Consider the following 27257-nt stretch of genomic DNA (forward strand, 5'->3'; position numbering starts at 1 on the left):
ACTTCGTTTTTTTTAGCAGCTGCATAAATTATTTGTAGCATCAATACGCGCGGATGATAGTACTTAGGTAAAAATCTCTTTCATATTATGTTTATTGCATGGCTCTATTTTACATAGTCCACTTTTTTACTCCACAACTCACTGAATTTGAATCACAACTTAAAATTTTGCTTGTCGAAATATATAGCCTTCTTATTCATTCTTAGACGCTAATTCCCAAAAATAATACCCACGATTTAATATACTACTTTTCAGTAAGTTTGGACATTTCTTGATAAATTGCTAAGTTTATTCTGCATAGAAAGTAAAAATGCTCCAAACTACATTACATACTATCGGAATCCCGGGAATTGACGCGGAGTTAATCATGATGCAATAATCCATTTTTCAGATGATATTTTTTTGGGAGGGGGGGGGGGGGGGGGGTGGGGGGGGGCTGGGTGGAATCAACGCGATTCAGCCATACATCAGTGATTTGGATTGATTGACTTTAATTTAATCACCGAATACTCAGTTTTAGGAGAAATTCGAAGGTTTATGGTGTATATACCAGTGATCTCTTCTCGACTGCTGGCTTTTCTTAGACTCCTGCTGCATAGGGACGAAAGAAGATTCTAGATCAGATCGAAAGATATTTATGGATAAATGCGCATATTACGCCTAAATACTCGGTTTTGACTCCCTGTAACAACAGGAGCAGAAACTATGCAATTTTGTGCAGGATGATCGCTAATATCACTTAAAAAGTAACAAAGCTTGACAAATCATAGATTATGACGTTGGTAAAAGGTTGTCGATTAGTCTACTGAAAGTACGAATGCCATAGGTCAGGGGTGGGCAACCTTTTTTCGGCTCGAGTGCCAAAATCAGTTAAATTTAACGACAAAATTCCTCCGCGTGCCGACCAAAATTGAAAACAATGCTTTGCCACTTTCAAAGCAAAATTACACAATAATAAACCTTTTGAACATGTGAGGACATATTCACTATACAAGAGAAATAGATTTGATTACTTTTCGTAATCTGTATCAGTGAGACTTCTGCTGCTGCACACTAACAGAGATTTTACGTAGGGTTTATATCTTGTACCGTTTAGACCAGGGGTCACCAAACTACAGTCCCCGGGCCGGATCCGGCCCGCAATAACATGAAAAAATGGCGCATGGCAGCAAAATCCAAAACGTGACCCAACAATAAACCTTTTCGCATCCGCTCCAAATTTTCAGTTGTGGTTTCAATAATATCTCGTTTTCGCGATTTTGAATGCTATTCGTTAGTTTTTAGTTGCGATTCAGACATGTGCACATACTTCTGGAGGTCCATTTTTTCTTCTTAGGAGTTGTAGTTTAATCGCAGTAATCAAAAATTGTCCAAAGATAGCTGTGATAAAATAGGCTAAAATTCGATATCGATACGCAGCGTTTCTGCGAAAGATGCACTCGTACCGTACACTCGTGGCGCGTGCTTTCGGCGAAACTGTTGCCGCGTACCTCTCTCGTGCTAAAATAAACGTCGAACGTGCATTTTGCGCTAATAGTACATTGAGTCACATTAACTTTTGTACTGCTTACATGAGGATGTTCATGACAGCAATTGTTAAGTTAACAGATAACCTCGAGATAGTTGTTAAACATATTGTAGATTTGTTTTGCTATGACGTTCTTGATCTATATTCTGCGATATAGAGTTTATATTGTTGAATAAATTGAATGGGTTTCCCAACTTTTGGGAATTTATTGTATTGCACTGAAAAAAATATTTTTCCGGCCCGTTTCAACACAGTCTGAGTCATACCTGGCCCGCGGTCACAAAATTTGGTGACCCCTGCTTTAAACAAATACACGAACAACTGGTTTCATGTTTCGGCTACTCCTGTTACGAGACCTAATAAAGTCCATAACTGAGAACAGAGATTCACAAGCATATGTTGATGAAATCATGGAGAGGAATGCAGTTGCAAAGTTTTTGAGACATGAAAAATTTCCGGGAATGGCATCCCAATCACGCAATAGCTCGTTTTCTGCACTTCTCTCTTGTATTCCCTTTCCTAACCGCGTGTATTACCATCGAAATTAATTTATAACAGTAAGTTAGCAAGTAACTCTAACCGACATAGAAAAGGATTTACATATTTATCCCGGGTTAGAAAAAAGCCGATAAGACGACTTAATCATATGCCAAACCACGGCGTCTCGTCCGGTTACCAGTCCAATTCGGGTATGAGATTATTTAGCCAGTTATTTGTTTTTCATATGCATGGACTTGATGGTGGAGGTAGTCGTAAATCCACCTTGCGACGGCGAGTAGTTCACCAATCCTCTCGCACGTAACTATCCACGCATTGGATTCGAACATGCGAACCCACGCAGGACAATCAGCGGTGCGGTGGCTAGCGTATTCCTAGCGCTTAGCTCGATGCGCAACACCGCCAAGCTGTACAATTTCATAAATCAAGCAGAAATAAAGAAAAAGGGTGGCATAGACGAGCTATATTACGGAAGAATGTAGACAAATGAATGCTGCGTTCTTCTCGACAAAATATCTCGAGCTCACGCATTTGTTCCGTCATAATATATTTCTTTGTAGCACTATGTCATGGAGAGACAAAAAGAGTTTAAATAAATAACGGATTGTTAACAAACGATAATGAATAAACGAACACCAAGTTTATTCATAATTCAAAATCTTGAAAATTTTTATCTGAAGGAGAACGATCTCGTTTTCGAGGCCTCGCTCGCGTGCCGAATAAATGGGCTCGCGTGCCAAGTTTAGCCCGCCCTGCCATAAGTCATATTCATGAATCTCAGAGTCAAGTGAGGTCTTGACTAACATATATAGTCCAACTCCCAGGAATCGTTTTGAAAGGTTTATGGATAAATTCGAAATTGAATAATGATATGTTTAAAGTGGATGTTACCCCAAACTTCGTTTCGTATATTGCATTGAGTTGCGGAAGTGTAGAAAGTTCTGACAATAAGTTATCAAGCTCATGGTTTTTGAAAAGATCTGATATTCAAGTGCAAGTCATAAGACAATTTTTATGGCGTTGTTCTACTCATGAATTCAAATCGGACACTTCTAGATTTTTGCGTTCACATTTAACTTATTCCATTTAGCATTTTCGAATTACGCCTACGGGCAAATGTACAATGGATCTTGTGGCATGATCGGAAGATAGAGAGTTCATTTGAACATTAATAGCAAAAATAAGGCTGAGATTGGGGTACGCTTGGGGAAGTGGAAGCGAGAATACCTTCGAAGTGGAATTGTTTGTGATATATTTCACAATTTGATCAAAGAATAGTAATTTGCTACATAAATGACATGTTAGTAATTATTATTTGTTCACATGTTTGTATGAGGGCGCTGCTCCGGTTATAGTTCAATGTATAGTTTGCGACAGGCTCACAAAAGGAGATGGGAATGTGTTTCTGCTTCGGGACGAAATAAATGTTTCACAGTAGCAGAAGATTTGCTCCGATACTATCTTTCTCGTTAGTTAATAAAAAAAATCTGAAATTTGCCATGGACCACAGATCTCTCCACCCAGTCGTGCGTAAAGAATATTTGTATAAGCAATACATTTCTCGATTCCAACCAGACTGGATTGACTTCAAAGACTATTTCTGATATGGTCAAAATCGTACATCATGTTTGTACAGTTTGAAGTGAGATCAAGCACGATTTGAGGGATTGGTATGACAATCATTTTCTGCAATATTTTTGTTAAGATTAATATTGTACTTATAAATGTGTATAATTAGACTCAACTAACTGAAAAGACTGGTTTGAGAGAGGTTATTTATTTTATTTTATTTATTAGGACAGTAAAGTATGACGAGGACCCTAAGAGAATAAGAATTCTTGCATGTATATACTTATTTTTAAGAAACTGACATTGCATCTCTACAGCATGCTTGTCATCCGTGATTGTTCTTTTTATACCCTATCAAAGTTTTTTGGCAATAATGGCTTGTACGTCATACGGGGACTTCATTCCGGAAAATTCTTTTTTTCCTGTTACTGAATCAACGTATTCCTTCAAATCAAGTTGTTTGATAATTTCAAAACCATCCATTTTCTCTGCAGACTTCAATCTTTGGTCGTATGTTTCGTACATCACAAGCTTTTGTATTCCTCTCTGTCTGGCCAAAATAGCAGACCTTAACAAAATAATCCGCCTTAACTTGCTTCGACTATAAAGCATAATTTAATGAAATTCGTAAATAAAATACTATTATTCAGACTCAAAAAACGATAATATCTTAAAAGTGGGTCATCGCGGAAGAGTTTTTTAAATTTGATTCTATAAAAAAAAAATCGGAATTTTCTACGCTCACTATTTACATAGAGTCGACTTAGTCTTTTACTTATGTTTTTTTTTTAAAACCCGCTTCAACGACAATCGACGCAGTTCGAAAACAGCCTTTGATTACGTATACTGAGAACTCGTTCCAGAAGTTGTATTCATCGCACATTCATGAATAGGGTGTTTAACCTGTGATTTTTTGTATTTACTTCTAGTTCCTAATTGCGTAGTTTAATAAAGATTGAAATGACCAATGTAACGCTGGACAGAAATGTTTTATTGCATAGGAAGCCCAAACGGTAATCGGGCAATGACGCAATATTTATAACAAATCCCAATAACTCAAGTTTATATAGAAATAAACATAAATTTAATCACCATGTTTATTCACATAAATGTATCAGAATCTTTGTGAAGACTTTTAAAGCGCTTTCAAGGTCATTCTAAACGGTCGAAAGACGCAAATTTTTGTTCAAAGACCACTCAGAGTATATATAATATGCTGAATAATATGTAGTAATATGCTGAAACTTCTGGACAAACCATGAGGTTTTTCAGCCAAATTCACTACTTGAGTGTTACTTTCGACACGAAGAAGAGTAGTATCCAGTTTAGTTGAGAAATGCAAAAATCTCGATTTGTCAATTTTGTAAAAATGTACAGTTGTGAACAGGAATTCTCAATCATGAAAATGGATGAATCTTAGCTACGGACTCGTTAACAAATGAACATTTAAATTCAGTGATGCGCATCGATATTTCTTCTTCGAAGTCCAGCATTTTGAATTCGTTCCGCCAAAATCCTTATCAAAGTTTTCAACGTTTTTGAGGATATTAAATTGATTCAGTAAATAGTTATTCATTTTGGATTTTACTAGCCACATATTCTCATTCAAGTTGTGCACTCATGGAGCATAACCTACACAGTTTCACCAATGTTTCTACGACTATTTTTTATCAAATCAAGCAATAATCATCATCGTGCTTCTAATAACTCATACCTTTTAACAAGTTCAGTCATCAAACCTTTTCCTCGGTATTTCGGAAGCACAGTTAGCATTTTTATTTCCCAGTAACTGCCAGTTCCGAGGACGGTTGACAAGTCATTACCGAGCATCGACGTCAGGAGCTAAATCAAGATATATATTGAGATAAATATCAATTGTATCACAGGTAATTACATTCGGTAATAGAGACAGTCAATTGTTGTATTGCAATTTTTCAGGAGTTTTATGTTTATTTATTTATATGACCTTTAAAACGACTGCATCGCGAAAATTCGATTTTGTAAGTCATTCAGAATTTTTTGATTTCATTAACTTTCCAGACAAAAAAATTCTAATTCCAATCAAATGATAATAGTCGTTGACATTTCTTTTGAGTAACCGATTTAAAGCATGTTACCCGATTTACAGTTGCTTCCTTTTCGCTTAAATGTAAGGTATTTTCGTATTTTATCCAATCATTTTCATCAGGCTTTACATTAATAGCTACTCCGCGTAATTCATCATCTTTACCATGAAAAGCTCCAATTGAATTTCCCCGGCTTAGGAAAGGCTAAAAAGGAAATATGATATCCCAAATTAAATTCCTATGGAAAGTAGATGATCTCATAATTCAGGATTATTGTTAATATTAAATGGACACGTGGAAAATTATCTGTGGAAGACGATAAACAGTAATACTTTATTTCACTCTCGAATGCTTTTGAGTATATATACAACGGAACAACAACTGACGGAATAACTTCAATAGTCTTACTGTAAGAATGAGATAGTGAATAATAAATGAGCTCTTAGTATACTTCTACAAGTAAGTAACAAAATTACTTGAACTTGGCATAAACAGGTTCAACAAACTTATATAAAGCAAAGAACAACTTTTAATTCTAATACCACAAAATAATAGTCGATTTTCGCACCTCAATTAGAGTATAATATGTTAGCATTGATGTTTCCTTAGTGCAATTCAAATGCTTTCCCAGGGCAGTATGTGGTGTGTAATTTTCTTCAATCAAAGCTCGAACTGCGGACAAATCGCCCAAGTCAAGAACTTTGTATGTGATATTACTTAATGAGGCCATATCCGAAATAAAGTATTCTGTATAACGTAAAATTAAACAAAAATGTAGTTGTTAAGGTTATTGCATTTTTGACTGGCAAGTTCGATGAATAAAAATGTGACAAAATTATTGAATCATCAATAATAAGACGAGAATATCGGTCAGAGACCGAAGACTTATCGATCGAAAGTTATGGGATCCCCCAAAACAGCGCTCTTACTCCATAGTGACACCTTGTGTCCCCTCACTAATAATTAATAACCCGCTAATTATACGACATAATTCATCCAAAATCAATAGGCTTCTGGTACGACATATGATGAATGCACATGCAAAATCTGGAGCAGATTCAATCTCGCTTTCGTGAGATATCGCGTGCATCTAACAGACAGACAAATACCTATCGACATACTTACCGATTAAAATCGATAAGTAATAACGACGAATCGTTATACGAATATAAATTATGGTTGCATTGAAAAATAATCTAGAAGAAACTAAGATCGAAACTAGTATTATTCAAAAACAATTATGTTGAACAATCTAATCTAGATTCTCATTATTTTGCATATATATATATATTATTTCGTATAAAATGCCAAAAACAAGGCAATAGTCAGTCATTTAAAAATTGAAGAGATAAATTTACGTTATAGACGGCATTTGCCGTCAATAACTTGAGTAGTTTTTTCCATTTGCAATTTAGTGGTGTATTTGTTGAACTTTTTAAGGCAGGGTGGTCCAAGGTTGCGAAGTTGAAGGGCCGCAAAAACTTTTGAAGACGTCTTGCGGGCCGCATTCGGAGAAAACCCAGAAGTGATCGAAATATCGCGAGTTTGCTTACTCTAAATTAAATAAACAACGAGAGGTTACCGTTCTAATTAGACTAATATTGCATTATAGTTGCAAACCTTTTTTGGGCGTAAATCTCCCTTTGCCTATGTTCTAGCTTCTACTTTCTCCCCAACTACGCATAATACTTTATTCGCATTTGCTATTCGATCTTTAACAGAACGTTCGCTTGCGATACGTGGAACTTGCACTCTGGATTTTCAATAATTTATAATACACGCATATATATGCATTACGCTAATACTAGATATGTATGAGAATTAGTAATACCACGAGTAACGTAAATTGTAAAAGTAAAATTCCTACCTACCTTGTACGTGTACTATAGCTAAGAATCATGAGCGCGCAATTAGAAACCAAAAGACGAAAACGTAAACCGAGACGAAGTAAATTGGTCTTTTGAAAAGGAAATTGCTGCTTGGGGGTAATTAATCAGTGAGCGGTAGTTAATGCTACAAAAAAAGGAAATTGCTGCTTGGAGGTAATTAATCAGCGAGGATAAAAATTAAAATGCAGGAAGAGAGTTCGAAACATATTAAGCGAAACATTGAATTTGAAAATTTGAATTGCGAAGCGCAATAACCCACGAAGTTTGTGATGTAACGCTCACGTTACCAATTTGTGTCTAGCAACAAGTTCCATTTGTTATTATTCTCGCATTGTGGTTTGTTTTTCTTATCATGAACATGTTGATAGTATTTTCATATTACTCCAACATTGCTTAGAATAATGTTGTCCAAGAGGTCCTTATATCCCGCTTTAGCAATTATATCAGTTCGCTCAAAGCACTGTCAAGTTACGCATCGCGCCCAAGAAACCACAGTTTTCATATTAAATTCATACAAAGGAAAAAGAAGTTTGCAATTTTACTCGTATGTATCCAACAAAACCATTTCAACTGCCAGAAAATTTCCCAGAAAATTGCCATTCGCTCATACAATGTCGTACAGCTGCTAGCACTTTTGTAGTGTATATAAAGATTTGAAAGTCATGTACCACGTATTTTCGAAGGTTTGGTGAGGTTTGCGAATAGGATCACTAGCAACGAAGGACGAGTCGCGACGCAAGTAAAGAAGCGAGTCATGAAATGCGTGGATTTGATTCGAATCTCAGCCCTCGGCAGTGATTACAATATTATTCAAATAACAACAACAATCTACAAAAAAGAAATCAACAACAAAATTAAACAGTATTCTATCTAAAATAAACAGTAATTCTATCAGGTGGACACAATCGCGGTAATAATTCAGGGTCAGGAAAATTAGTTTTTCAACCAATACCTCTGAAATACGAATATGACGATCTAATGCTAAGAGGGAAGCATCTCCGCAATTTGGGATTCGAAAGTTTTCATTTCGGTTGAATACTTTGTAGCTAAAATAATACGAATGAATGATTTGCACATAAACGGACTAAAAAGAAGCGCAAATGATAGTGTCGGGGAAAAAAAGAAATGGATAAAACCATCACAGTTTATATTAGTCGCTATTTGCAACGTTATCTAGCTGATCCAGTGGTCGGCAAAGACTAAAATTAAAAATGAAATACAAAGGTGGTCATAAATGATAACATGCATCAAACCGAGAAATATATCAATCTGTATTATCTCAACCAACCATCACGTTTCATCTGTCATTCCGGTAGATCACAATATGTGCAACGATATTAAAACAAAAGAAATACCATGGCAGCTGTTTCAAATGGATTTATTTAAAAAAAAAACGGGCTGCTTGAATCCCCGACTTGGTAATGAAATTTTACCAGTCTGGAATGCCGCAAACTCTGTGTTTAGTGTCAGGCACATTCTCTTGGGACATTCATGTAAGATTTTTCCCAGTGCTTACTTTCCATGTTGATGAGTATACAAAGCAATAACTTTTTCAGGATGTTTTTGCATTTCTAGATTAACCAGAACTGCCAGTAGGACAGGGACTTCATTCGAGTAAATTAACATTCAATCTATGCTGAATGCCGTACAAATTAATTCGAATCTTCTTGAATTGCCTCTCAAAGAGGAAGCTGCATAACATCATCAGTCAAGTCGTTATGCCAATCGTTGTCAGAGAACAACTGGTCAATGTGAAAAAATGATGATGAGACATACAAAAACTTCGAAATAGAAGATTCATATAGAAAACAGCTCGACTTTCTGACACAGTTCATCGTACTAACACGAAAACATTTGCTTCAATTCACTTAGAGAGAGAGAGATGAAGTTGAATGCAAAGTCAGCTATTAAGAAGGAAGGTGCTCACAATAGAAGAAGCCTAAAAATCGCACAGGAGAGAGGTATTACAATGGACGAGCTACCTCAGTATGATGTATGTACAAAGTCTTGTTTGAAGCTGAAGGATGTATGACTGAACCAATGAAAAGTACAATTGTCCACCAACTCAAAACGATATTTGGCCTCAGGTGACCTAAGTTACCTGTTATATTACGTCAAACACTCGTAAAATTCCGACTGAGAAGTATTCCTTAGATGCATTTTTGAGGTTTTACATGTGCTGTTACACAGAACGAGACGCGGCTATCACATGAAATGGACAAGTTCTGGTAATCAATAAAATCAAGATTGAATGTCCAATTCACAAAGAGGCCATTGAAAAGAAAAGGTTTCTATCATCGTTGCAAATAATTGTGAGCCATCTGAGAACTTGCTGACGGCATTTCCATTCCTTGTTGGTCAAATCCTTCTAATACCACAGTACAATTATTCGGCCTCCAGAAGGAAGTGGGAAACGCTGACATTAATGGAATACCACATGCGAAGCACGGCGTTATCAAGAACAAAACAGATCGTAGTTTTATCATCTGGATACGGAGTCTTCATCTTCTTTGTCTACTGCTGCAGAAACTAAACATGGAAGACCTCAACGAACTTTAGGTTGGAAATGGTGTTAGAGCAATTGAACCTGGTATGTTTGATATCCTTCCTGACATTCATGCATTAACCGACTGCGATTACACCAGCGATTGGAACAAAATATGGAGCAATTTCTGTCGATGCAGACACATATTTAAGAGAGTTCTATGTGCTGCGAAATGACCTAGACAAATCGATAGTTAAGTCTCAGGTTCTGAAAAAAGGAACCAGCTCGGAAACAATGGACCAGCTCCAAAGCTACAAATATCATTCAAAGCAAGCATTGTATATATGGTTACCCACCTGCAAATCATATCGGTAGAGCCTTTATTGCAACAAATGTGGACTATGTGGTGTCCCTAACTGCGTCTCAGCTGATTCTTGACTCGCGAGAGTTCGGATTTGAACTAGTTCTAGATTTTTTTTGTTCTTGATAGAGGCAACAATTCGATTCCTGAATATCTTTCAATATAGCATACACATCCCTCAAGACGTGAGGGAGAAAACGATGGCATTGTTGCAAGTAGGAAAAGCCTGCTGTGCATTCTGTGATTGTGAAAGTGTCATCACGAGTGATAATTACGTATGTCAGAACGCTTTTGGTAGATAAGGCGATGAACGTGATTATTGGTTTCAAATAAAACAAGTTGTTTGAGTTTTTGGACAGCCTATGCAAAAAAGGGCATATTTTAAGTTTACGCGACGGTAGCTTTGTATCAAAGTTGCTTTACTGAAAAACATGCAAATATTTACTTGTTTCTATTCTGTTTTATCTGCAGGGGTGAGAGTGTTTGTGAGTCGCCATTCGCTAATATGTTGAGCTTCTCCCAAAAATAGACACCAAGGTTTTCTAATAAAGGGATAAACTTTCTTAAAAATAGCAGACCTAAATCTCGGGTACAAGTTTTACACACGTTATCGGCCATAGCAGATACATCTAAGTTCCCATACCGACGTTTGTATTCGGCATTTCGTCCATTATAATGCAAGGTATGATGTTGGGACTTTTTTTTATCTATTACTTGAGCATCAAATTAATATGGACAAAGCAGCTAACAATTTGACAGTAGTGCTTATAAAAGCTTTTTTGACCACTCTAGTATTCTATGTCAGCGACTTTGTTGCTCCATTAACAGCTGCCTTTGTCGGACCCTTTTTATGTAAAAATAGCTATGGAAACTACATTGACCCGTGTTCAGCCATAAATCAGTGGTTACATGCAGTGATGAGCTGGGAAAATTGTAACAATCGGAACGCACCTAATTCGCAAAAATGTGATATATTCACAACACGACGGGGACATTTATAGAACTGCGAAGAAATTATATGAAATATGTTTGTGTAAAATTATAAGAAAATTATAATCCAATATTATTAGAAAAGTATAGAATTTTCATGGGGTAAAAGGTCGGGGTAACATCTATTACACGTTACTGCTGTAGTAATTTGCGTGATGTGACGTAAAAAGATTTACAAATTATGATGTAACAAAAAATTAATTAAATTAAAGTTTACCATAGAAACTAGACTTGTTGTATCACAATTTTACTTCAACAACAGGAACGCAAATTCAGTAAAATGTCCAACAAACGGAACGCCGTGTGTGATCACGCTCGACTTTTTTCTAGCTATATGTTTAATTGAACTCTTCACAATTGTGGTAAGCACAAAGACTTAATCATTAAAAGATACTTGCTTTAATCCGAATTCTTTCCGCTTTACAAATTCTTAAACTTTTCCTGGTCCACCTATATTTAACCAGATAAATTATGGGGTCAAACCCAACTCTATTTCACTATTTGAATAAATTGCATGCATTTATTTGCGAAGACTAAAGCCTAACCCGAATGGACATAAAAAAAATTCCAAGAAAAGCCTATTTACATTGCTATACTTTTCATAAGATACGATCTTTAACACACCACTTCTGTAATTGTCGTTGCAGTTTTAAAAAAAAAAACAGTAATGGAATTATATTTTGTTAAAGCAGCAGTTCCCAAAGAGGCGATTTGCTAAGTGCGCTACGGAAATTACCAAACTTGCGTTAAACAAAACCAATATATAAATGTTTTGTTTCTTCTTTTTAAATGCGGTGAATATGAATCAATAAATTCATTTTACCTTTCTATGTCGTTTATCTTCTTTTACGCAGTCTCTGCCTCTATTGTTACGTAACAAAAGAGGTAAACAATACTTGCTGCAATTTCGCAAGCTGCAGTGTATTTATCTGCTGAACCGAGTTTAGCGAACATGAGTGATTTTTCAGCATTTCAAATAAAAAGCACGCAGAGATGAGAAAGAAGAGTTCACTCTTTGTCTTTATTCTTTAGGCTTACATGTTAACAAACTTCAAAAAGTCAAAAGTACACATTATCAGTCATAAAATTGAGTTTTATTTGAAGGTACTAATTTTTAGTAAGTGCGTCGTGAAAATTTTCCTGACAAGTTAGCGCCGCACGAACTAAAAATTTAGAAATCGTTTATTTTTCTATTTTCTGAAGTCAACATCGGGGCATTCCGACAATTGCAGTTGGGTAGTTGCTTGAATTTCGCTCAGCGCATTTCCAACTTGTAAAACTTCTTCCACTGATGTACTTTCAGTCGAAGTGTAAACAAGAACAACTTTTTCATCTGGAAAATTGAAGGTTACAATCTAAAATATACCCCACTCAGTCGTTAGAGCTTTAACGGCTGGTTTTTCAAGTGCTCGTTTAATTGGCACAATATTCACTAGTATAGCAAACAGAAGTTTCAACAAATGTGATTGAAACGAGCAAAAAATTTCAGACTGAAAAGACTATTATTAAGTGCGCCCAGCCCCGCACCGCACGAAGACTTTAAAATATGAATATCAATTCGTTGCTAATCCAATTGTAGAAAAAATATTTTGCCACTGTGAAGATATTTTTTTATTAAAACCTTTCTGGTTCGTTGTTTGTATTTATTTTTATCTCGATTCCAGTGGGAAAATGGATAATACAAAAATTATAAACAAAATATTCACCGTCTTCTGCGTCACACAGCACGAGGATCATATAAGTGGAATAATCTGTGGCCACTGTAAGTTCTTCTTTGCCCATTCCTGTTTTTGTTGCTAAAATGCATAAAGCATTATCGTTACTGATAGTTCTTTACCTCATTTTATGTATTTAGATATTATTTAAGATCTCACCCTCAATAACAGCTTCCAAGTTATAATCTGTTGGAGTTATTTCGGAATCGGCTTCAATCGTCCCTTTTTCTCCTTGAAATTAAAAGTTTATATTAAATATATCGCTATTTCTATTTATTACTCTGAATGTTTTCAATAGATACCTGCTCCATGATAAATAGAGGAACCATCTTGTTTTTCAGCATGAAACGTAAATCTTCGTGGATCAGCTCTGAAAGAATTTTGAGGGTAAGAATTTAAAATATAATGGCATCAGACGTAAGTTCGAGATGTCTTCTGAAATTGCGACTATAGTTTTTATGAAAATATATTTTCGTTGAAAATATTGATGAAAATAACGTCATAACGACCCCAACTTTTACATTGTGCTTTTTTAAATATATAAACGTTAGCCTAACTGTTTTAAACTGCTTTTTATTTATAGCTTTTTATAGTTTTGAGCCTCCGGCCCAGTAACTAAGTCTATGTAACTGGCCCACTCAGAAGTGTAATTGCCCTCCCCTTTTCTAATACAATGTTGATACATCATATTTACCCGGATAAGTAGTAATTCTTGATGTAGAGTCGAAATCCATGAGTCTCAGGATTGGTAATATTTTCTATTACTTGGCAAGCTACAACGTTTGAAAAAACTTCATCAGGTGTATGAATCGTCAAATACCATCTAGGTGGCATCTAAAAAGCAATTTTATTTATTCATTTTTTCAAACTAAATTTTTTTCCTATTCCATTTATTTAAAATAAAAATGAATTTCAAATTCGAGTTTTTTTTGTAATCAACACTATCAGTATTTAGTATGCACATGAATGAATATAACTGACAATTGCCATCCTAGTTTCATAAATCATAACAGATATAAACATGTGCATATGTATACAATAACAATCCAATATTTCACGAACAAAATAGAAACAGAATACCAAAGAATAATGTCAAATTTTTAGCTCTTAGTTTTACGTACATTGTTCGTGGTTAAAAAATATGAGAAGAGATTTCAATCGTATTAACAAACAAGTTTTTATGAAACTCTAATTTCTCGCGTTTTGTTCAAATTTAAGTACTTCTGATTTTTGAAAAATTTCGATAAAACAGTTCCCTTGCATGTATTAAAATTTGTGTATATAATTCGATGAAGGTATCATAAGTTATAGATTCCAAAACAACGCCTCTTTTGTTTCTTGCTAACGTCAAAATATTAGATAACTTTACCTTGGACCAATCAATATCGTTCTTTGGCTCCTTTACATTGCATCCCAACTGGCTTCCACGTGCAGTCGCAAAATTATTTGCCACAAAAAAAACTGCTAAGGTTGCAATTATTGCAGAATACATATTTAGTGCAGATGTATATATATGATGTCTGCAAGCTAATGATAAACAATAGTAAATATATTAATACAAGAAAGATGAACAAATAGGGATTTGCTGCTTACAAACACATATGACTGAAGTTGAGTCTTCTGTTGATGGTGTAAGTCTAACCTATTCCAAACCTATGCTAAATTGTTTTCTGAGTTAAAATTCAGCTGTCAGCGCAATATAACAGATTATCCGGTTGAGATTGTCAAGCCGGATGAGGAAATTTTACAGTTGACAATTAAATGCCATTAATTATTTTTTCAGTTTCTGTTGATGATGCGATATCGGTAAGTCTTCTGTAAATATTTAAAAAAAAAATAAAAATAAAAGTTTTTTAACATATTGCAATTATTTTATAAAGCATTTCTCGCATTTTCTCTGGACAAGGATCTGCGCAAACCGTAGCTGATATGTTAAATATTTTATTTGAGTTTTGACCAGAATTTCTCGAATTATTATTCCACATTGTCCCTCTAAATAAGATTGAAGCCTACGGATACGTAGTGGTCGTGATACCTGAGCAAAAAGGAAAAAATATATATATATATGGTACAACAAAAAATTGTTGTCCAAACCCAGACGTCAAATCAAACTCTTGTGTTCCGATCTAAAACTGGCGGCAAAATTACTATTTCCGTGGGAGTGAGGGCAGATGTTTGTTAGCTGTTTGGTGGAAGTGGTCAATGGGCCGACATATAATAGTCCGGCAGAATCGGGCCTCAACATTGTTTTGGGACATAAAGTTTTTTTTTATTGTTTAGATATAATGTATATGACATATATAATGATACCCAGGTGGGTGTGGAGTATGTAACGTTGAGCAATTTTTTTTAAGTGGATTTGAAGTATTCGGTCCAAGATGACGCACATCCTGAACCCTAACCTGGTAAACATACGATGTTCAGGTTGTGCGCCATCTTGGTACGAATACTTCGAGAGCGCCGTTTTGTTAAAAACAATTATTTCATAACTACATGGTTTAGTTTTGCATACATAGCAACATTGAATCTCCTTACAATGTCAGAAATTCAATTTTAGTAGAATAAATGGTAGTTTATTTCACTAATACAAGCAACGATCCATCGACAGCATCTAGCCACTTTCTATTGCGCTCTTCAGACTAAATTTGCGTTGCCGCGCGCATTTCGTTTTCCTAGTTTAAGCTTAGGGACTTGGGAAATATTTTATTAATTGGATTGGAATATTTGACCTCGTCTTTCACTCCGAACAAGGCCATGTAAAACCATCCACTGGTGTCTAAAGATGTGTAACGTATTTTATTTTGGAAGAACCGCAACCTTTCAGTGCTGCATTGACTTTGGCAAAATTAATATATCCTTGTGGAGATCAAAGGTATGCTTATGCGAAACCGAGATGTGCACCTGTTATGCCAACATAGTTGAGTCAAACGTTTTGAATACTGGTACATCACACACATTTTCCTACGTGCTTCGGTTGTACGTATAGTAACACGCACATTTTTGCGCACATGCATCAAATTTCACTTGATTATTGAGCTATAGGTTTTTGACGTGCTTTTGTGTATGATTTCATTTCATAGAATTTGTATGCTGTTCTAAAAAATACTATAGTTTCAGCTTTTTCATTCATTCAAACCGCGAGTTGAAAGTAAGTTTTATAATATTGCGTGTTGGTTTTCAACATCCTTAAATCGGTGATGCCAGTAAATCTTTAATACAAAAAGATCAGTAACATCTGCAATAAAAACAGCAGTACCCACTCAAATGACAGCTGGGGGATGGATACTCTTAGTATCTGCTCCATCGCGTGCCTCCTACAGTCTTACCAGTTAACATGAGTGCCAATTGGTATCAAAGCTCAGCCAGACCCAAAAAAAGTTTCGGACTGCAGTTGGCGTGACGAAATGTTTTTAAATATACATTCTACAATTAGATTATTTGATTGCATACTACTGAAAGTTCCGCCTTATATGTCTTTTCCCATTGCGCTATTCCTTTACTGATATTCGATAATATGACGCTCATCTGACATAGTTCTTAAAGTGTGTAGATGGGTATAATCTTTTCCACGCTGTTCAGATGGGAATGCGCGAATATATACAAGAATTGCTAATATTGGTTTGCAATGCGATGAAATCCCATCTTGGCATTTCTGCCTCTCGGAATTGCTGCGTATACTTATTGGGGAAGTTCTGTGGCGTGGTTATCAAATGAAAAAAAAAACATGGTAGTATTTTTTCTACTTCTCTTGTACTATCAAACCTTGACATTTTGTAAAAACTTTTTTCCATGCAACCTTTTTTTAAAACATCCCCAACAACCACAATTAATTCTGTTATTAAACTTCCGAAAAAACACATAAAATCATTAACAGATGCATATCACCAAGTAGATATTGCTGAATTGATCTTTATTTTACCATTTTTCATGTAATTCTTCTTGATAAACCTGTTATCTATCGTAAATACAGCACATTTGACAATGTTGTAGTGTGCCTTTTTCGGCCTCACATTTTTTGATATTTGTAGTTAGAGCTCTCGGGGCTCTGTCAAACAAAGTTACATACAAAATATTGGTTGTAAATTGCAAAATATGATCATGTTGTTGGAATAACTTGCCATTTTACCACCCGTATATCATTCATTGCTGAGAATATTAAGAAAATCATAAAATTTAAAAATCCGTTTTTGTAAAATTTTTGTTGTAGCTGAATTCGAGGGACAGCATGACAACAGACAAGAGAAGCACGGTCGCCTCTTTTAGTTTATGACAGGGTTTCTTAAAAGGGGACCCCGTCCTCCTTGGAGGCCGCTGATCGGTTATCTGGGAGCACGAACAAACAGAGGGAAATGCAAATATATAATAACAATGTATTTTTATGGAAGAGAAGAAGCAAAAGTGTTAAGAGTCTTTGGTAGTTTGAAAAGCATTGGCATGGAACATAAGAATGAACTACATTCTTTCCCAGGGATATACTATAAAATGTAGTATTTTCTCATTCTTGTTCTCGTGATATCATTATCTTTCACTGCGTCGTCGTGATCATCCCGCCGCATATCAATTCTCGCTAACAAATAATTGACTGTTCTCCACCGGGTGTATATCCACTTGAACCACTGGCGACTGCATTAGCAGGCTTGTATTGTTAATTGCAACAAAAACGGGTATTTTGAAATAGTACTCTTTACTTTACGGGTATGTTTCGACAGTATTTCCATATACTGTATTTGGGTCGCGACCCAAAGCTGGGATTAACAAATACCTAAAAGTTATTGATTTTATTTCCTAGTAAATTTGGTGCTTGCGTAGTTTGTGCACCAAGATTGCGCACAACCTGAACATAGTATTGTAACAGGTTATGCATCATTATGATGCACATGTTTGACGAAAAACACTAATACAAATATCTCAATAAATACCTAAAAGCTATTGATTTTATTTCCTAGTAAATTTGGTGCTTGCGTAGTTTGTGCACCAAGATTGCGCACAACCTGAACATAGTATTATAAAAGGTTATGGTTCAGGTTGTGCGTCATTATGATGCACAGGTTTGACGAATAACACTAATACAAATATCAAGCCGTAAAAAAAATTGCTCAAGGTTGCAAACTCCACACCCGTGTAGAAATGATGGGCAATGACCCCAAGATGCATAATCACAAATAAAAAAAACTTTATGTCTGTAATCAAACTTGGGCCAAAAAGGTCCCCTTATCTGCCGGACTATAAAGCAATTTATTCCGAAAAGCATCTTTTGAATATTGTCAACAACGCACCATCTAACGGCAGGTAAAGATTTTGGTACGGGTACTATTATGATGAGCTCGTCTTTTGTCTTTAGCCCGCCAAACTCTCAGCGTCGGATACAAAAATTTTACAGTCCGTTCAGCCAGTTGGTCACTGGTTAAGTTGCCAGTAATTTCTGTCTATTCAACTGTTTCTGTTGCTAACCAAACTCGAGAGTAATCCGTAGTGTTAATCTGACTGTTATCTGCCGTTAATTCCCATATCAGCTGCTAGTGAGATCACCATTTTGCATCACAATATTCTCATGTGTGCGCTGCGCAAACAGCAGAAAATAATCTCAATTGTATCGCTTTCACCGCCATGAGTTCACGAGGATAAATGTGGAACAATTTGCATTTAAAAAAAAATAGATTATCAATGCATTATATATTATGAGATATATATAACAAATTATTAGCTTAGGCCCTTTTGGTACATACTGCCTTGTCCCGAGCTTCAAGTAAAATTAACAGTCCAATAAAAATAGAGAACACGAGACGAAGTATTTCTCATCAACGGACATATTCTCGAGCATATAGTCCCGGATTCTACATGTTTATAAATATTGTCGCATGAATGATTATAGTCATGTCAATGCATGCACCAACTGAAACCTGAACAACAATTCACGGTTTATCTTGATTATCTATTAATCATTGTGTAATTCCAGTTCCAATTTATTAATTTGTTATTTATTTATGCGTGTTGAACCGATTGATTTATTAAAGCGTAGCGGAGTTCGACATGAGCTTAGCTCTGGTCGAATATGTCATAGTTTGGAAAAAAGTTCGAAGCCGAGCGCAAGTGTTGCTAAAACAGGTGTCTAGTAAGAATGAAGGAGATACAACATAATTATAGTACAATGAACGGAAAATAAATTTATCTGCGAGATGATTATATCTCTAGAAGGCCTCCTCCTAAGAGGACAAATTACGTTCTTCACATCTGGTTTGATTAACTAAGTCTGTACTGCCAATCGAATGCAATTTTTATACGAAAACTTTTTATTATTGTGTTCAAGCAGGTTCGAATTCCAGGGAGGATAACTATGAGCGAGAGGATTCCTGTAGTCTTCGCTGCCTTATGGTGGTCGGTACGGCTTTCTCCACCATCAGGTTTGTGCATCTGAAACAAATAACTGGCAAACCGATTCCCTATACCTGACATGGTAATTTGACAAGAGGCTGTGGGTCGCAAAATGATTGGGCTGTCTTATCGGCATTCCCCTCCACCGGGATAAATATGTAAATCCCATCTTATCCCAAACGTCTATAGCTTGAATCAAAAATGTGGTAAAAAGACGATGAAAATGGAGGATTGAGTCATAGGCATTGTTGATTCGAAACTTATTTCATTCTGTTTCCTCGAAAAACACATACCTACTAAAAACTAAACTACTACAAATTACTATTTCCTCCTGACTATACGATCACATATGCATATCTTTCATGAAACTATAGTTGAATTTATTGTTGAAACATAAAAGGAAGAAAAATAATATAAAAATTTAAATAACTCATACGAGTAAACTCTCTATTCCGTCCAAAATTTCTCGGGCCTCTTGCATAGAAACTTTCATTTCAGTCGGCTGCCGAGTTGGGCTAGAATGTCTTGAAGATAAATGAGATAAATTACTGAGTGAGCTTTTTGACAAGGGAATAACATTCAAGTCACATGGACGAGGAACGCGTCTTGTGTTGTACTGCGTTTCACCGCGAGCCAAAACGGGTGCCTGATGTACATACGAGTCTTTTGATGAATAGTTCACCTCGTACACAGCATCTAGTTGCCGATATGTGGAACATAGTTGAGCTGTTGTTGTGTTTGTGTTGTAATTAGAGGGTAATGTGGGATATGGTTGGGGCAATGGCGCTAGATGAGCATCAAAATCCGTTTGTCGTGGCCTATGTCCGTGTCTTAGGCCGTGATGTCGTAATCGATAGCACGCTCGTCTGTTGTCGTCTTCTTGGACTGCGTCGTACACACTGTGATGAGACGTTGCCTCGGACGGCGCAAAAGAGCCATTGTCAGTATTTGACGTAGAAGCATAAGAACATCTGCTACTGTTCTTCCTACTCGGGGCTTCTCTATCAGGACTGTAGTACCTGGATCTCAACTTGTCCCAATCGTAAGATAGCGCACCGTTCGATGGATTTTGAAATCTACCTCCGATCTCATCTAAAATTATGGAAATTGTTAACAAAGGTGGTAGTTGATAAAAAATCAGATTTTGATAGATCTTCATCTCATAGTGTTATTTTTAGAATACATTAGCATAATAATCATGTTTACTAATAGAACTTACTTTTTGTTGGCATCCAGCACTCATCACTGTGTCCATATATTCTGCATGTCTCGGTACATTGAGCTCCCAACTCTTTTCTTTGATGGTAGGCTGAATACAAAAAATAATTTAAGTTATAGTAACAAATCACAAAAAAAGTAGGAAAAAAATGATTTTATTGTAATTTTACCTCTTGATTCATTGACTAAGAGACTCGCTGCTTCCACATCGCTTTCGCCCTTGCCGCTGTCACTGTCACACGCTGATGAAGCTCTACCGCCACCGACGTCTAACGATGGCACTGTCTGCAATTGGAAATTGAAATCTCAATAGAAAATTGAAGTAAAGCAGTTAAGGTTAAGAAAATCGTTTTAGAAAATATATTCGACTTTTTTTCCGCAATGTCAAATATTCAGTTATAACGTACCAAATTGTGAATGTGGTGGATATTGGTTGAACTCTTAAGATGTTCCGGAAGTATTTGCTTCGGTTCACTGCTTACCTGAAAGCTCTCTGACTTGGTCCTGTGTGTGAAATAAGATTCCAATAAGAGAAATGCATGTTCACTTCATAAACAATAAATCTCATGTGTTATGTAACTTACGGTTGATAGTCTCCCTTTTCACCTTTTACGTTATTCATTTCTGTTGTACTATTTTTATTAAGAGATTTGACGGAGAGTCGGATTTCAGGTTTTGCAAATTTGTCTTGTGAATTTTGCCTGCTCAATCCTGCTTTGTTCATGCTGTTGATTTCCTGTGAAAAAAGGCACACATCCTTTAAAATATTTTAATACCTTGTAATATATTGTATATCTAGTTTTGTTATGGTATGTTTACCTCACAGTTTGTAATAATTCATTGTAATTAGAAGACTTACCCTGTTCATTCTCCGGCATTTAACGACGACTCCAATGATTAAAAACACCAAAAACGCTGCTGCACAGCCCAGTGAAATAGCAAGGACCAGGAAATTAACTGACGCGGACGAGACCTCCATATTTCTCCTGTTGCTGTTACCATACTCTCCCACTGCAATTCTAAGAAGAATGTTTGTTTCTTGAGGTACAGGGCCGGAATCTTTAGCCTGGTGAGTTTAAAATAAAAATAGGATAATGTTAGATACTAACAATAATGATAGAAGTTAGCGTTTTGAATAATATGGTTTTTGCTTATTTCTAGAAGACAATTTACCTTTATTATGATACTGTGCACTCCAATTGCATTTGTGACATTCGGCTTGCTGAAATTAAGGCGAAGATCTCCACTGACCGGATTCAGAATAAAATATGAATTGGTGTTATTTAAATTTGACTTCTTTTCCGATGACGTCAGTTTGGGAATGATGTAATAAGACACTTTTCCGTTCTTGTCGTGATCAACATCTCTGGCCTGAAAGTAGGTAGTGACATTTTAAGTTTGGTGGATCAAAATTCGTAAGGATTTCAAATATTACAAAAATTCATGTAATGAATATGATGAATACGGAATTAAGTACAAAACTTCCCTCCAAATACTACCGGAACAAGGTATAGTCACACTCACACGATTAGGCTATAATATATAGCATTTCGTACGTTTTATTTGCTTTGAAATTATAATCAAAATTTTAAATATAAAACACCGTGAAACTAACATTTCAGTCACTGTGCACTTTAATGCGGTATATCCACTGTACGAGTGCGTATTTAAGTATGTTTGAGTGTAAAAAAAAATTAGTTACCTTAATCGTAGTTATGACTTCATTGGTTGAAATATCCGCGTATATTAAAGAATTATTTACTCCTGGGTTGACGAATATCGGTGCATTGTCATTAACATCAGTAACTTTGACGATAACTGTCGAAAAACTTTCCAGAAATGGCGATCCTCCGTCTCTCGCGGATACCGTGAGCTGTGAGATAAAAATATACAATAAGATTTGGAAATCACTTTGTTTGTAGGAATTTTATTGTTGCGTGAGAACCCACCTTCCATTCCGATCTTTTTTCCCGGTCTAGTGGTGAAATCAATCGAATAAGTCCTGTTCCTTTGTCAATGCTGAAAACTCCTGCGTTCCCACGCGTGATCGAAAATGTTACGTCGCCGTTACGAGATTTTACAATATGGTCGGTCTAAATAGAAAATGATCATAATTGAAACATTGTGACGAAAAATAATTATTAGTAAAAAAAAGCAGGATCGTCATAAAATAAAACAGACCTTGTTACGTGTGAGTGCAAATCCGTTTGCACTATCTCCGTCGTTGGCAATAATTTTGGCCACTGTTGTTCCCACATAAGCATCTTCACGCATCGTTACAGTTTTAAGTGGCGTTTCTATGTTTGGCGCGTATTCATTTACGTCCAAAATAACGACAGTGATTTCTTTATTAGAACACCTAATAATAAAGTGTGAAATTAATATAATTTACATAATTGACGTTACAGAATTTCTCAGAATCGAGATATACCAAATTGGTTATACGGCTTTTACTAATCATGAAATTATCGTGGTTGAATTTGATCTTTATGATTGAGGGAGAGGAAAAACTTCGCAAAATCTAAATCTTACCTTTGTGGGGTACCTTGATCGCAAGCTCTGATAAATATTCGATACTGACTACAAGTCTCTCTGTCAAAAATTTCTCGAGTTTCCAAAAACCCATCCTCTGTGAGAGCAAAATGTCGGTCATTCTGGTCTGAAAGAAACACAAAAAATTACAAGAAAGAGTTAAAAATGACGTGAGAGAGTTTAAAAAAAGGAATTTAAATAAGGAGGCCAGTTCATACCTTTGTCATTTTTGTTTCTTTTTGAGTTCGCTCGAAGTGTTGTAAGAGATACTTCAAGTTTTCCATTCTTGCCGTGATCAGAATCGCTTACTGATATCTTAGCGATATAACTCCCGTTCCCAGTGGATTCGGAAACATAAACTGCGGAAAATGTAAGAATTTACTTTATTGTACTAAATTCTATATTGTCATCTCGAGGTTTTGGTACAAAACTCACCAGTATCTTCGTCCGATTGTGATATGTAATCGGCCGTAATAACCGGCGAGTTATCGTTGATGTCTTTAACGTTGATCGTTAACCATGTCTCACCAGTTTTGGGATTTTCGGGATCAGAATCTCTTGCTTCGATTAGTACACGAAGTCTGAATATAAAGAAATTGTATAATAAAAGTTAAGCATAAATTTTATTGCAACTTACGGCCTAATATGATTTTAAAAGGGCTTCGAGTAGACGTCCGACTCTGAATAAAGATTAAATGGATTTTATATGTATTCCAGTAATAGGGTAGCGACCCAGCCAAAATCGATTATGCTAGGGGTGAGCCAACTTGTTCTCTCGTAATAAAAAAATTCCTCGCGAAATTTACTTTGAATGACTTGAGAAAAATGGGCGTATAACTTTAAAAGAGAGAAACTATATATATATTGCATCAATTTGCCTACTACATTTTGAAGTATTTATTTGTATCAACTATTAACATACCCGTTATGCTTCTCCCTGTCAAGGGACTCTCTGATCCACACTGTTCCCCGGTTTTCATCAATTCTGGCTAATTTTTGAACTAGTTTGCTGTTTCTCGTGGATATAAAATAACGAATGTGGCCGTAAAGACCGCTGTCTGGATCATGAGCTTTTAACATAGCAATTGTGGTGCCACGAGGTGCGTTTTCTTCGATGGAAATAATATACTCCTGGAAAAGGGTAAATGGATAAATGTTAACAAAACTATAGAATTTTACTTGGACAATGTCGGCCCAAAAGTAAAATCGGCAAAACAAGCTTGTCTCTTCATTTAATTATAGAGTCAAGGTTTGCTTTGGATTTTTGGGGTGCTTTGAAGTTCTAAGAAATCAAGCCTATAAAATGAATTTACGTTTGGGATTGAAAATTTCCATATTGTGTTTTGTATTATATTTGATTAAATTCAGAAATAAATGCTATTTGAATAAATCTTACCTCCTCCTCAAATATTGGTTGATTATCATTCACATCAATTATATTAATCACCAAGCGCATCTGTCCTGCCAATGAAGGAGCGCCCGCATCTCTGGCCCAGACGTCTAATTTAATTTCAGGAGCAGTTTCGTGATCTAAAAGTGACAAATTGAATGAACGCACGATTATATTATGAAATTGACAGAAAATTGAATCACAAATGATTACAATTAAGCTAAAAATTTGTCACGGGTAGGGACGTTGATCAAATGGTCAAAAATTGATGTTGTTGTACTCACCAAGCTCGTCAATAACATACAGGCGAAGATGAGAAGAATTTTTATCGTCCACAAAAAATTTCAAATTGAATTGTTTGTTTTGTGTCGTAGTATATCGAAGATGAGAATTTCGGCCTGTTTATGAATAAGAAAACATGATTTAAATTATGAACTAATATAATACTATCATATTTGAATACCTTGTGCCATATTACCATGTATTTATTGAGGCCTCGCTTCAAGAAAGTGATTCCTTACCGAAATCGTAGTCTTTAGCTTGGTACGCGTCAAGGTTTATGACGTCACCAATTGCAGAACTTTCAGAAACATTCAACTGGAGCGTTGCTACTGGAAACGTAGGTTTGTTGTCGTTTACGTCATCAATAACGATATCCAATTCAACCAACTTGAATGCGGCGTGTGGTAGAACCGCGATCTAGAAGCAATAAAACTTGCGTTTGTTTTAGGTGGAGAATAGGGTAAATTTTCGGGATACTGTTATGTCAGTGCTTTCACACAGCGAAATTCGACTTACTTACAATATTGCCAAATGAGATATATTTTTACCATGAGCAGGGTTATGGGTACCGTTACACAATACCTCAAAATTAAATGGCTTATCATATTACTACTATAGGCTTACCTGAGCTTTGATTATGCATGTTTGGACTCCAGAGCAAATTTCATCTCTATCGAAGACTTTGGCTAGTTTGACTGTACCCGTATTTCGTTCAATCTCCAGAAATTTCTCTTTGATTTTTAGATCAGTTTCGAAACCATTTGAAATTGCGTGAACCTTTTGTGAAATTAATTTGTAGGTCCGTGAATGGCTATTCCTGCTCCCAGTAATGAGTTGCGAAACTTCAACAACGATTTCACCTGAAAGTAACAGACGATGCCAGTGAAAAACGCGCCGAATATAGTAGTTTGTAAACAAAGAAAGATATATAATAGGTAAAAATAACTATGTGAAGTCTGGTAACGCTAATGTTGATCAAATATATTCTAGACTGTCCCATTTATTTAAACAAAAAAATACAAATGAACTAAAGGCAAATTACGAATTTGAAAAAAATTGCGACAATCTTGCGGATGTGAACCGTTTCGAAATATACGAATGAATTGAGTTTCTCACAGGTAAACCATGCGTTGTCCAATGAAACAAAATAACAAAAAATAACAAAGTCTTGCTCCAATAAGATAACACGATTAGATCACGAAATTAGGTATGTCATTTGCAAAGTTTTCCAAAAGGGCAACTTCTAAAAATAACTACGTTTTTCACGATGTAGATTCAAGAATCGAACCCCTGTATTCTACGGCCCAATCTTCAACAATACATATTGAATTTCACTAAGGCGATGCCAACGTAAACACTAAATTTGTTTAAGCATACATAATTGATTATAATATAATGACGCTGGCTTGCGAGTTCGCTTTCATCCTTCTCAACCTAACCAAGAACGCTGAGATGTCGACAAACGAAAGAACAAAATAGGAAGTTAGATTATATCATACTAAAAGTATACGGACGTAGTAGGACGATTTCATCATCGTCTGACTTTGAATTCAAGCAAATATCATCATTTAATAACTTAAACCGTGACTATTGTAAACTAGTAAATAATCTAAAATACATTAAAATAACATCAATTGCGATTTACTGATTTTAGTTGAATAAATACATGCTATCGAGAGGTAATGCAATATTTTAAACCCAAGATAACGACAGAAATACGGGCCGGTGAAAACTCCAAATAATCTTTCATTTAGGCGATTGGGGAATAGATAAAACAGCCCTTTGCCTGGACGGAATATTATAAATTGGAAAGACCGGGAATTTACGATTATGATATAACACTCTCAAAGTGGCTTTTAAAATTGAATCTCAATCCATTCGGTGAGTATAAATACAAATATAATATAATTAGGCAAAAAGTTGGTGTAAAATACCTTTGCTTATACTTTCTTGAATGTGTACAGTTGATTTCACTCGTCGTGGAGCTGCATTTCCATGTTCCAAAATACAAAATAATAAAACTACACTGCGTAACAAGTCCACCATGGTGGCTGTCGCCTGGACAAACGCTAAATAAATAATGCTACACGTTGAACAGTGTTTAAATCTAAATAAAATTCAATAATTTTAAATTAGTTCAAGCCTAAATTAAATCAAAATGGTCGAAAATTTTGCGTGCCATGTCGGCTGAAATTTGAGTAACCGATATACGCTTCAATGATTCAAACTATTTATTGAGTTTAGAGCACTCGAAATATGGTTGTATCCGAAAATATTGTTAAAATTAAATTCGATATCTCCCCAGTAGAAAGCAATATGTTTCGCGCAGTCGGGCGGAATACGTGAGCCTTTGTTTTCTTAC

General features: G+C 35.7%; 3 protein-coding genes across 3 annotated transcripts; all 3 read right to left on the reverse strand.

Moving 5' to 3' along the window:
• Positions 1 to 2556: 2556 nt before the first annotated feature.
• On the reverse strand, positions 2557 to 6408 carry LOC120329808 (uncharacterized). The gene is made up of 4 exons (XM_039396591.2): positions 6230 to 6408; positions 5713 to 5865; positions 5310 to 5437; positions 2557 to 4163 (listed from the first exon to the last, which is right to left on the reverse strand). Exons 1-4 carry the CDS (start codon positions 6389 to 6391, stop codon positions 3950 to 3952), a joined length of 657 nt encoding a protein of 218 aa, XP_039252525.2. The 5' UTR covers positions 6392 to 6408; the 3' UTR covers positions 2557 to 3949.
• Positions 6409 to 12361: 5953 nt separating this feature from the next.
• On the reverse strand, positions 12362 to 14711 carry LOC120330161 (uncharacterized). Its single transcript, XM_039397010.2, has 6 exons — positions 14471 to 14711; positions 13796 to 13935; positions 13404 to 13471; positions 13261 to 13332; positions 13093 to 13182; positions 12362 to 12719 (listed from the first exon to the last, which is right to left on the reverse strand). The coding sequence occupies exons 1-6, from the start codon at positions 14591 to 14593 to the stop codon at positions 12577 to 12579; spliced, it is 636 nt and encodes a 211-aa protein (XP_039252944.2). The 5' UTR covers positions 14594 to 14711; the 3' UTR covers positions 12362 to 12576.
• Positions 14712 to 19831: 5120 nt separating this feature from the next.
• On the reverse strand, positions 19832 to 27027 carry LOC120330018 (protocadherin alpha-4-like). The gene is made up of 19 exons (XM_039396831.2): positions 26830 to 27027; positions 25520 to 25755; positions 25135 to 25312; positions 24898 to 25011; positions 24620 to 24753; positions 24146 to 24354; positions 23659 to 23804; positions 23442 to 23582; positions 23224 to 23350; positions 22873 to 23050; positions 22641 to 22784; positions 22394 to 22564; positions 21865 to 22062; positions 21551 to 21757; positions 21276 to 21427; positions 21099 to 21195; positions 20862 to 20976; positions 20693 to 20782; positions 19832 to 20565 (listed from the first exon to the last, which is right to left on the reverse strand). Exons 1-19 carry the CDS (start codon positions 26939 to 26941, stop codon positions 19904 to 19906), a joined length of 3411 nt encoding a protein of 1136 aa, XP_039252765.2. The 5' UTR covers positions 26942 to 27027; the 3' UTR covers positions 19832 to 19903.
• Between the last annotated feature and the right edge of the window lie 230 nt (positions 27028 to 27257).

Source organism: Styela clava, chromosome 12 (assembly GCF_964204865.1).
Source record: "Styela clava chromosome 12, kaStyClav1.hap1.2, whole genome shotgun sequence".
NCBI lineage: Eukaryota > Metazoa > Chordata > Ascidiacea > Stolidobranchia > Styelidae > Styela > Styela clava.

Bases quoted from the DNA above. Each gene is read 5' to 3' on its own strand.
- LOC120329808 (XM_039396591.2), bottom strand. From the start codon at position 6,391: ATGGCCTCATTAAGTAATATCACATACAAAGTTCTTGACTTGGGCGAT. The intron at 5,438-5,712 runs GTAACATGCTTT...ATCTTGATTTAG, and splicing joins AGGAAGCAACTGTAAATCGG to CTCCTGACGTCGATGCTCGG. The intron at 4,164-5,309 runs GTATGAGTTATT...TATTTTGTTAAG, and splicing joins ATGACTGAACTTGTTAAAAG to GTCTGCTATTTTGGCCAGAC.
- LOC120330161 (XM_039397010.2), bottom strand. From the start codon at position 14,593: ATGTATTCTGCAATAATTGCAACCTTAGCAGTTTTTTTTGTGGCAAAT. The intron at 13,936-14,470 runs GTAAAGTTATCT...ATTGCTTTTTAG, and splicing joins ACGATATTGATTGGTCCAAG to ATGCCACCTAGATGGTATTT. The intron at 13,333-13,403 runs GTATCTATTGAA...TTTAATTTCAAG, and splicing joins CTCTATTTATCATGGAGCAG to GAGAAAAAGGGACGATTGAA.
- LOC120330018 (XM_039396831.2), bottom strand. From the start codon at position 26,941: ATGGTGGACTTGTTACGCAGTGTAGTTTTATTATTTTGTATTTTGGAA. The intron at 24,355-24,619 runs GTAAGATTTATT...ACCCTTTTCCAG, and splicing joins AACCAATATTTGAGGAGGAG to GAGTATATTATTTCCATCGA. The intron at 21,428-21,550 runs GTAAGTCTTCTA...CTTTTTTCACAG, and splicing joins AATGCCGGAGAATGAACAGG to GAAATCAACAGCATGAACAA.